At 53.5% G+C, this 11,251-nt stretch overlaps 1 protein-coding gene across 2 annotated transcripts; it reads left to right on the top strand.

The window, feature by feature from the left end:
* Nucleotides 1-435: 435 nt before the first annotated feature.
* Nucleotides 436-9,549, top strand: ANGPTL4 (angiopoietin like 4). Of its 2 annotated transcripts, none has more exons than XM_081232221.1 (7): nucleotides 436-951; nucleotides 1,127-1,237; nucleotides 1,364-1,481; nucleotides 3,694-3,807; nucleotides 4,135-4,230; nucleotides 4,319-4,600; nucleotides 8,397-9,549. In XM_081232221.1, the coding sequence occupies exons 1-7, from the start codon at nucleotides 616-618 to the stop codon at nucleotides 8,414-8,416; spliced, it is 1,077 nt and encodes a 358-aa protein (XP_081088347.1). In that variant the 5' UTR covers nucleotides 436-615; the 3' UTR covers nucleotides 8,417-9,549. The 2 variants fall into 2 exon arrangements, with proteins under 2 accessions (XP_081088347.1, XP_081088346.1); XM_081232220.1 differs by lacking the exon at nucleotides 8,397-9,549 and adding an exon at nucleotides 5,324-5,984.
* The last annotated feature ends 1,702 nt before the right edge of the window (nucleotides 9,550-11,251 follow it).

The following is an 11,251-nucleotide window of genomic DNA, read 5'->3' as shown; positions in this document are numbered from 1 at the left end:
GAGATGTTTGAGGGGTCCCGGGTTTCCGCCTAGCCCTGCTGGACTGAGCAGGACCCTCTTCCTCAGCTTTTGACTTGGGGAGGGGGTCAGGAATGCAGCCCGCACGCCCCGTCCCCGCTGACACCAGCTCCTTTTCCCCACTGAGCGCGGCGGGGGCTGGGGGGGGGGGCTCGAAATTCCGCGGTGAAAGGGACCGCGGTGAGAGGAAGTCACATCTCTCACGGTCAGTAGAGAAGGCACGGCTGACCAAGCACGTCCGGGCCTGGTGGGAGGAGCCAGAGTTTTGCACCTCCCAGGGCGCCCCTCACCCCAAAAACTACCCGGCCTCCAGCACACTGAACCCCACCCCCGACCCCACGCCCCGTCCCCGGAACTCCATGCGCCCCGCCTCCCAGGCTCCGCCTTCTACTCCCGCACTGTGCTTATAATAGAGGGCGTAGCGGGCACAAGCCAAGCTGTGATTCGAGTCTTTGCTCTGGCTTCTGCACCCAAGCGAGTCTCCACCAGGGCCCCCGCGTCTCCACCCATCTCATCTCGACCTCCGAGTCCCCCTTGCGCCCCCTCACCCCTGCCTCTCCGATTCCCCGCGTCGCGGCGTCCACACCACCCGGAAGGATGCGCTGTGCGCCAACAGCCGGAGCAGCCCTGGTGCTGTGCGCCGCCACCGCCGGGCTGCTGAGCGCGCAGGGCCGCCCGGAGCCTCCCGAGACGCCGCGCTTCGCCTCCTGGGATGAGGTGAATGTGCTGGCGCACGGGCTCCTGCAGCTCGGCAACGGGCTACGCGAGCACGTGGAGCGCACCCGTGGGCAGCTGGGCGAGCTGGAGCGGCGTCTGGGCTCGTGCGGGGCCTCCTGCAAGGATCCTGAGGGGTCAGCCGCGCCTCCGTTCGCCCCGGAGAATCTGGTCCCTCCCGGCGGCGACGCAGTCCCGGAGACCCTCCAAAGCTTTCAGGTACGTACGCTCCTACTGCCCTGGAAGGGTGTGGACGGGAGGGGGCACATCCCGGACTCCCTGGGCTCTCCTGCCCGGGCCTCAAAGGATGGAGAGTTGGGAGTAGGACCGGGGATGAATGGAGAAGTTGGCGGCGGAAGGCCAGATCCTCACCAAGGTTTTATACTCTTCCCAGACTCAGCTCAAGGCTCAGAACAGCAGGATCCAGCAACTCTTCCAGAAGGTGGCCCAGCAGCAGCGGCACCTGGAGAAGCAGCACCTGAGAATCCAGAATCTGCAGAGCCAGGTGCCCGATGCTTGCCCCAGATGGGGAGGGAGGTTGAAGTTGGACCTATGGGTCTGGACGTGGAGCTAAGCAGGTCGAGCAGCCTGAGCCAGCCAGACCTGACCCCCTCCTCCTGTCCTGTCCCAGATGGGCCACTTGGCCCCCATGCACCTGGGCCACGGGGTGGCCAAGCGTGCCAGGAGGAAGAGGCTACCCAAGATGGCCCAGCTTGCTGGCCCAGCTCACAATATCAGCCGCCTGCACAGTGAGTGTCCAGACCTTTGCTGTTCTCTGGAAACCACGGCCCCACTATTCTTGCCCCCCGCTTCTCAGGTCCACCTTACTGAGAAGGAGAGAGGCCCCGGCCTTGCGTTCCTGTGGGCTGATGGGTCTCTGGTGAAGGGGTGACTGGGACACCCCCTCCTCAGCCCTCTCCCTGCCCCACGGGGCCACCCCACCCTTCTTCCCAGCAAGCCACTGGGATTTCCCCAAAGCCTCACGGGCCACTAACTGGAGCAGCAGGCGGCTGGGAAAGAGGGTCCAAGGGGGACTTGAGCTGCAGAGGTGTGGGAAAAGGGGTGGTACAGCTCAGGGACACCTTCCTGCAGGTTGGAACCTTTTAGGAGGACAGTTTGGGGGACAAAAGGGTGCCAGCTAGGGAGGCTGGAGCCCTCATTGGGTGAAAAGAGAATGGCGGCCTGGGAGGAGAGGTTCTGATGTTTGGCCACCACTTACCCACCATGGGCTTTTAGAGTGTGGATCTAGGAGGGGAGGCTAGGGCAGGGAACCCCCATCTCCTTGGCCAGACGCACCACTCTTGCATCTCTTACAAATCCAGGGCTCCTGACTCACACACCTCTTCCGTCCCACAACCTTCTATTGGCCCGGAAGTCCCTGATCAGCCCTTCCCACGCACCCCCCCCCCAAGTTCTGGTTCCTTTATTGTGTATGCCCCATAGCATCCCAGATCTCCTAACATGTCTGTAGGTATCTGACACAGATTCCCAGCTCCCGGTGTCTCTGTCCCACTGCTCCAGACCTGGCTGGCTTCCCGGTGGTCCTCCTACCCCATCACCCAGCCTGGCATCTGCCGCAGTCTGCAGCCAACTGGGTGAAAGTTCAGCTCTCCCTCTTCACACCCTCGGGCTGGTTGCTGGCTTCCCGCCCTCTAGTCTTGAGGGCTCTGGCACCTCCCCGTCCCACCACTCTCCCTCCCCTCCCAAACCGTAGCCCTGGGATGAGCGGCTTCTGGGTGGGGCCCGCAGGCATAGATCCAGGCTGGGGAATGTGATGCGGAAGGAGGGTCGTGTGTAGGTTTGGGGACTCCAGGCTCGGCCCTGCCAAGTATGGGAAAGTTCAGAGCTGAGGAGACAAACAGCTGCTGTTAATGGAAGCCACATTAGTGGTTTGGCGGGCTGCCTGTTGTGATTGGAAGAGAGGAAAGTAGGGGAAAGGGGAGCTGCCTCAGGGGCCAGAAATGCCTCCAGTCATCTGGGCCCGCCCCCACTCCCACAGTGTGGACACGTTCACCCCGCGACCTGAGCCTTCCCCTCCCGCTGCGACCTTTCCCCTACTTTCCGGGCTGGGCTGGGGCTGGGCTGGGGCTGGGCTGGGCTGGGCTGGGGGCGGGGCGGGGGCGGGGACTTCCCCGGTCTGCAGATGTGCCCTGGCCATCCCTCCCTTTTTTCCTCCCTCCCTCCCTCCTTCACTCCTCAATCCTTCCCCCTCCCTCTCTGATACCTGGGACCCCAGGCAGGGCCTCTGTGGTGTCCCCAAGCCCCATCCAGGCCTGATTCCCCACCCGCCACTGGACAAAGCAGAGCCCCCTCCCGTTTGTTGCAGTTCTTGCCCCATCCCCACTCTGGTCCAGCTCCTTCAATCATTTCTCATGGCATCTTTAGTAAACAGCTGCTGTGGGCTGGGATCAGCCTGGGCACCGGTGCCAGATGGTGGGCAAAGAGCCATTCCTTGTCCCTAGCCTCATGGACCTCCTTCAGTGTGGGAAGTTGGAGAGAGACCATCAGATGACCCCAGTGTTGGGGAGTAGGAAGTCCTCAGTGCCCCTAACCTGGTCTGGGGGGGTGGGTCAGGGACATGAGCCCTTTCAGAAGCTGGGATCTTTAATATGACGCAAGGAAAGGCATGAGGGAAGTGGGTCTCAGAACACTAGCACGTGCAAAGTCCCTGTGGCAGGAGGGTGTGTGGTACCAGGAAGGCTATGTGGCCAGAGGGTGGGCGTGCAGTGCAGGAAGAGGGAGGATGGGTACAGCAACCAGTCCTGGGGTGCCTTGTAGATTGTGTTGAGGAAAGGCATGGGGAGCTATGGAAGCCTTTAGGCAAGTGGGGGGTGTGTCATGAGCTCTAGATTGCCCCCTCCCGTCCCTGTCACCCACTGCCCAGCCCCCAGACATGCCTATTTCCTGGAACCCCCAGGATTGCTCTCTGCTTCAATCCTCCCACCCTTGTCTGCCCTGCAGGACTGCCCAGGGACTGCCAAGAGCTGTTTGAAGAGGGAGAGAGGCAAAGTGGATTGTTCCAGATCCAGCCCCAGGGGTCCTCCTCATTCCTGGTTAACTGCAAGATGACCTCAGGTAGGGATGCTCTGGCCCCCCAGGTACCCCAAATATCATGGGCCCGGTTGTCTTTCTGTCAAATGCAGCTCATCCCCCTCCCTCCCTTGCTCCCTGCTTTCTCCTTCCCTGCTGGATCCTTGGGACAAAGATCTAGGCAGGGCCCTCTGCCTGCTGACCCAGCCCATCTTCCTCCTTTGACCATCTTCCTCCAGTCCTGCTGGGATGGATGAAAGGAATATTGCTCTCCCTTGGTTTAGAGGTGGTTTGGGGTTTGGGAGCCAGATGGGGGAGTCAGGGTCTCTTGTAAGAAGAATCCTCCTGGTGACCTTGCACCTTTCTGGGCAGATGGAGGCTGGACTGTAATCCAGAGGCGCCAGGATGGCTCAGTGGACTTTAACCAGCCCTGGGAAGCCTACAAGGATGGCTTCGGAGATCCCCAAGGTGGGTGTTTCCTGCAGGCCAGAGGCACAGGGGGAGGAGGGGGCCACGGAGGTGGGTCATTCTCACAGATGGGCCTCTCCCACTGTAGGTGAGTTCTGGCTGGGCCTGGAGAAGGTGCACCGCATCGTGGGGGACCGTGGCAGCCGCCTGGCTGTGCAGCTGCAGGACTGGGAGGGCAATGCCGAGTCATTGCAGTTCCCTGTCCACCTGGGTGGCGAAGACACAGCCTACAGCCTGCAGCTCACGTCGCCTGTGGCCAGCAAACTGGGTGCCACTGCCTTCTCACCCAGCGGCCTCTCCCTGCCTTTCTCCACTTGGGACCAAGACCACGACCTCCGCGGAGACAAGAACTGTGCGAAGAGCCTCTCTGGTGAGCAAGCAAGCTCTGTCCCTCCTTGTCTTGCCCTTTGCCACACAGCTGGGACCTCCCCTCCCTACCTTTCTGCATCCGTCCCCTGCCTTCAACTCCATCTATTCCCTCCCCACTTTTCTCCTTATGTGCAGCATACCCTTGGGCAACTGACTTAACACTTCACTTACTCCATCTTCAAAATGGGTATAACCATACCATCCACACCATAGGATTATTATGAACATATGATGAGATGACGTTTGTGGGATGGTGGCTGGTGTGTGGCAAAGCCATCGAGACAGACCCCATCTTGTTCTAATGAAATCGGAGGCAGAGCCCGGGCCCTGTGAAGTGAAACATACGAAACTGCCTTTTGGTGGGTCAAAGAAGGATGGAATAATGGTTAATTTCATATGGTTCAATCTAATATAAACTAGTGAGATGCACGACAGTCATAGAGAGGCTTTAATAAATGTTTGCCATGTGCCAGGTACAGAGAAGTCACTCGCCAGGGTCACAGACATAAAAGCTGCAGTTACCGGGAAGGGGGGGTGCCCAGAGCCCCTGAGGTGCCTTTGTCACAACCTGGGGTTCCTCAGAACACAGTTTGACAACCACTGCCAAAGACATGTCATCTAAAGTGTGTGACGTCCAACACCCAGCCTCATCCCCATCCCGGCCCCAATGGAGGCCCAAGGACCCATGGGCCTGACCAAGTCCCCTTTTTTCTGACCCCGGCAGGTGGCTGGTGGTTCGGTACCTGCGGCCACTCCAATCTTAATGGCCAGTATTTCCATTCCATCCCGCGGCAGCGGCAGCAGCTTAAGAAGGGCATCTTCTGGAAGACCTGGCGGGGCCGGTACTACCCGCTGCAGGCCACCACCATGCTGATCCAGCCCACAGTGGCCGAAGCAGCCTCCTAGCCTCCTCGCTGGGGCCTGGTCCCAGGCTCCTGGAGGACAGTGACTCTGATTCTGGCCCAGCATGTGGCCACTCCCTGCCGGGGCGGGGGCTCCGAGCAGGGGCCATCTGAAACCTCATGGACAGAGATGTCCACGACTGGAGATGCCCCCACGATGAGTGGGGGCTGCAGGAAATGCCTTCTGAGAAGAACAGAGCTGCAGGGCTGCAGGGCACAGACCCCGAAAGCGTGGGACACGGGGGCATTGAAGCCCACTCCTCGCCCGCCCGAGGAGTAGGGGACGCAGAGGGACCACTCGGGGGCAGCCAGGCCGGCCCTTGATGGCGGATTCAGTCACGTTGACTGGCTGGGGGACCAGGACTCCCATAGGCCCCGGGTCCCCTTGTGGTGCTGTAGCGTGTGGGTGCTATAGGCGAGCCCGCGCTGACGGCATCTGGGCTGAGCCCACGGAATTCTTGGAATAAAAGCAACCTCAGAACATTTCGTTCCTTTTCGTCCTTTGTTTTTGTTTTAAAAAGTGGACAGTTTTCAAAGTCCACATAAACATGTTCCCAGGGTGGAGGGTGAATGCTTCCGGGGCTCTTGAGGACAACGCTGGTTATCCCTACCACCTCCGACAACTGATTTCAGTTTCCTTCACTTATGATTTCATGATACGTATCTCATTTTTTATTTTCAAAGTTACAAAATAAAACCCTCATTCAGTCCTTCTGGAAGCAGGTAATAGAGAAAATAAGCCCTTCCTGACCATACTTAGGCGTATGAATCACTATTAACTTTTTAGTGTCCTGCCATCTGATAGAAATATGATGTGAGTTGTGTGTTTAATTTTATTTTTTTGTAGCCACATTTTTTTTTTTTTTTTTTTTTTTTTTTTTTGGCTGTGTTGGGTCTTTGTTTCTGTGCGAGGGCTTTCTTCAGTTGCGGCGAGCGGGGGCCACTCTCCATTGCAGTGCGTGGGCCTCTAACTGTTGCGGCCTCCCTTGTTGCGGAGCACAGGCTCCAGACGCGCAGGCTCAGTAGTTGTGGCTCACAGGCCTAGTTGCTCTGCGGCATGTGGGATCTTCCCAGACCAGGGCTCGAACCCGTGTCCCCTGCATTGGCAGGCAGACCCTCCACCACTGTGCCACCAGGGAAGCCCTGTAGCCACGTTTTTAAAAAAGAAAAAACGAAAAGTTTTAAAAGTAAAAATTTTAGGAATATACTTCATTGAACCCAACATTTCCAAAATATTACTGTTTCAACATGTGGTCAATATAAAAGTTATTGATGAGATTTTTTTTTTTTTTTTTTTTGCGATACGTGGGCTTCTCACTGCTGTGGCCTCTCCCGTTGCGGAGCACAGGCTCCGGATAGGCAGGCTCAGCAGCCATGGCTCATGGACCCAGCCGCTCCGCAGCATGTGGGATCTTCCCAGACCGGGGCATGAACCCGTGTCCCCTGCATTGGCAGGCGGACTCTCAACCACTGCGCCACCAGGGAAGCCCTGATGAGATATTTGACATGGCTTTTTGTACTGAGTCTTCCAAATTCAGTATGGATTTCACACTTATGGCGCATCTCAGTTTGGACTGGCCGTATTTAAGGGCTTAGTATCCACAGTGGCCAATGGCCCCCATCTTGGACAGCCCAGCTCTACTGTGTGACATTAATGCAGTGTTTTGGGTAAATTCTTCCCATTTTTGGCCATGTCTGCAGAAGTTTTCCTTTAAATTGGCTTTAAAAATATATATATATATATGTATCTTGGGACTTCCCTAGTGGTCCAGTGGTTAAGAATCCGCCTTCCAGTGCAGGGAACGCAGGTTCCATCCCTGGTCAGGGAGCTACCATTGCACATGCCGCAGGGCAACTAAGCCCGAGCGCCACAGCTAGAGAGCCTGTGTGCTGCAACTACTGAGCCCACGCACTCTGGAGCCTGCGTGCCACAACTAGAGAGAAGCCTGCTGGCTGCAACGAAAGGTCCCACATGACGCAACTAAGACCTGATGCAGCCAAAAATAAATAGATATTAAAATATATATATGTATCTAAAATTCAGCTAATATTTCTTGAGCACTTACTACAGGTCAGGCCCTGTCCCAAGTGCTTGGGATACTCTAGTGAACAGAAAGATCACTGCCTGCACCATGCTTGCCTTCAAAGCCCCTCCCATTACAGAGAAGGTGACTTATAATTGATGGTCCAAACTGGAGACACTGTTGAGAGTGAAAGGGGAGGTGTTAATAATTAAGCCAGACGACAGATGTAAAGCAGCTCACTCCCAGGCATATAGGGACTTACTGACCCAGTTTCTAAAAATGTAGTCACATATCTTACAGCATGTGGAAAACCCTGCCATAAATAGGTTAGTAAAACTAAACTCGGTGAAAACAAAACAATGCAAATGCTTTCAAATTCCAGCTAGAGGGAATTCCCTGGCCATCCAGTGGTTAGGACTCCATGCTTTCACGGCTGTCAGTGTGGGCTCAATCCCTGGTGGGGGAACTAAGATCCCACAAGCCCTGCCACTGGGCCAAAAAAAAAAAAAAAATCCAGCTAGAAAACTGATCTATGGTGAAAAAAACCCCCCACAATAAACGAATAGTGGTTGCCTCTGGAAGGGTGGGAGGTGGGTTAGGGATTGACTCGGAAGGAATATAAGGGAACTTTCCCAAGTGAAGGTGAGGTTCTGAACCTCAATAGAGGTGGGTTACTCCCCTATTCACCTTTGCCTTGGTGAGTATACACTTAAGATTTGTGCATTTCATTGTATGTAAATTTCACCTTAAAAAAAAAGCTACAACGGTCATAAAAAGACATAGAACTCTAGTTAACGGTATGCATGCTGAAGTGTTTTAGAGGTGCAGTAAACGGATGTCTTCAATTTGGTTTTTTTAAATTTTTTTCCAGCTTTATTGAGATGTAATTAACACACAACAGGACTTCTCTGATGGCGCAGTGGTTAAGAATCCGCCTGCCAATGCAGGGGACATGGGTTGGATCACTGGTCTGGGAAGATCCCACATGCCGCGGAGCAACTAAGCCCGTACTGAGCCTGCGTTCTAGAGCCCATGAGCCACAACTACTGAAGCCCACGCGCCTAGAGCCCGTGCTCCACAACAAGAGAAGCCACTGCAGTGAGAAGCCTGCGCACTGCAACGAAGAGTAGCCCCTGCTCGCCGCAACTAGAGAACACCCGTGTGCAGCAACAAAGACCCAACGCAGCCAAAAATAAATTAATTAAAAAACATAAAACATTGTGTAAGTTTAAGGTGTACGACATGTTGACTTGATACACATACACTGTGAAATGATAAGCACCCTAGCATTAGCCAACGCCTCCATCACATCACACAATTACCTTTTCCTTTTTGGTGGTGAGAACATTGAAGATCTACTCTCTTAGCAGCTTTCAGGTACACAATACAGTATTACTTGTAATCACCATGCTGTCCATTAGATCCCCTAAATCTTCAGCTTCCTTTGAAATGCATCAAAAAATTAGATGACGGGTGGCTAGAGAAATGGATATGGAGTAAAGCAAAATGTTAATAGTGCGATCTGGGTCTGGGTATTCTCTGTACAGTTCTTTCAGTTTTTCTAAATGTTTAAAAAATTTCACAATGAAATGTATGTAGGGAAGAAAATCCTAACGAGATCCTGTTGCCTTCTAAGGGCTCTCTCATCCTTCATCTGAGCTCAAAAAGGGAGATGAGGATTAGATAATTGTTGAAGAGATATGAGCAAGAGAGAGTGAGCCTCTCTCCTTGATGGGTAATAAAGGTCTTCAAGAATTGAAAAAAAAGGGAGAGGGATAAATTAGGAGTTTGGGATTAGCATATACACACAGCTATATATAAAATAGATAAACAACAAGGACCTACTGTGTAGCACAGGGAACTCTACTCAATATTTTGTAATAACCTATAAAGGAAAAGAATCTGAAAAGGAATATATGTGTGTGTGTGCGTGTATAACTGAATTACTTTGCTGTACACCTGGAACTAACACAAAATTGTAAATCAACGATACTTCAATAAAAAATTTAATTCATTAAAAAAAAGGAATTGGGCTTCCCTGGTGACTCAGTGGTTGAGAGTCCACCTGCTGATGCAGGGGACATGGGTTCGTGCCCCAGTCCGGGAAGATCCCACATGCCGCGGAGCGGCTGGGCCCATGAGCCATGGCTGCGGAGAGGCCACAACAGTGAGAGGCCCGCGTACCACAAAAAAAATAAAAATAAAAAAATAATAAATAAAATTAAATTTTAAAGAGGAATTGAGGGCTTCCCTGGTGGCACAGTGGTTAAGAATCTGCCTGGCAATGCAGGAGACCTGGGTTCGAGCCCTGGTCCGGGAAGATCCCACATACCATAGAGCAACTAAGTCCCTGCGCCACATCTACTGAACCTGCACCCTAGAGCCCGCGAGCCACAACTACTGAGCCCATGTGCCACAGCTACTGAAGCCCGTGCGCCTAGAGCCTGTGCTCCACAACAAGAGAAGCCACCGCAATGAGAAGCCTGCACACCGCAACGAAGAGTAGCTCCCTCTCGCCACAACTAGAGAAAGCCCATGCACAGCAACAAAGACCCAGTGCAGCCAAAAATAAATAAATAAATAAATTTATTTATTAAAAAGAATTTTTTTTAAAGGAATTGAAAAAAGGTAGGACTTTCACAGTATGTGGTTCAATGTTATTTAATGCACTGCTTGCAATTATCACCTGTATCATATGGCACATTATCATAGGGCACGTTTGGGAGAAACAGCATCTGCCTATGCCCTGAGCCCCAGCTGCTGTTTTAATAGGAGAACCTATTTTTCCAATATTCCTAGGGGTTCCTTGGGAAGGTAGTGGGGGCCTCTTTCACTAGAGGAGAGCCTCTGTGTTGGGGACACACTAGCTTCCCTGGGGCCCTGGCTGAGCATGGGTGACGAACTCCTCAACACTTGGAGGCCAGACCCTCTCCAGGATCCTTGTTTGGGGGTGTCCTGTATAGGGCAGGCTTGAAGAGTCTCCCTTGAGACCACTGTGGCTGAACTGGTGGGGAGTCCAGTCTGCTGAGGTGGGGGCAGAGCCCTCCCAGTTATGCACTCTTTACTCTCAGGTTCTGCCAAAGAGGGCTGATGGCTCCAATCCTGCTCCTTCTTCTGCCATCACCTCCTCCTCCAACACAGCATTTCCTGCCCCTCCATCACTGGGAATGACAGAAAGAGTAACCACCATGGCTGGGAACCCAACCAGAGCCAGGAAGTGAATCCTGACTCAGCCAACTTCAGAGCTGGGGCTCTTAACCATGTCACTCTCCTGGGGAGGGGCCAGGACAGGACACTCGAGCTCTGTGGCCTCAGCTCCTGCATCCGGAAAATAGGGATGGTCTGGTACCTCACCCTCCCATCTGCACCACCCCTTCCTGTTCTCCAGGTTCTGTGAGGATTTCATGTAGCATTACAGGAAAAGCAGTCTGAGCAGCATCTGGCTCATGGTGAGCACACAACATAAACGTGAGCCATCACTACCAACACTGTCATTACTATGAGCCGTGCTGGGTGGGCGCGGGAAGAACATGACCCAGACAGGAGAAATGCCTTCATGGCGGAGGTCACTTTTGAGTCAGTGTTTATTTTTTTTTCTTCTTATTTAAAATCATGTTTATTAAGAAGGTTTACTTTTTTAAAAAAACATTTATTTTATTGAAGTATAGTCGATTTACAATGTTGTGGGGTTTTTTGTTTCGTGGTTTTGGGCCATATGGCTTGTGG

This window comes from Mesoplodon bidens, assembly GCF_964165515.1.
Source record: "Mesoplodon bidens genome assembly, chromosome: 4".
NCBI lineage: Eukaryota > Metazoa > Chordata > Mammalia > Artiodactyla > Ziphiidae > Mesoplodon > Mesoplodon bidens.
This window is presented reverse-complemented; position numbering and strand designations above follow the sequence as displayed.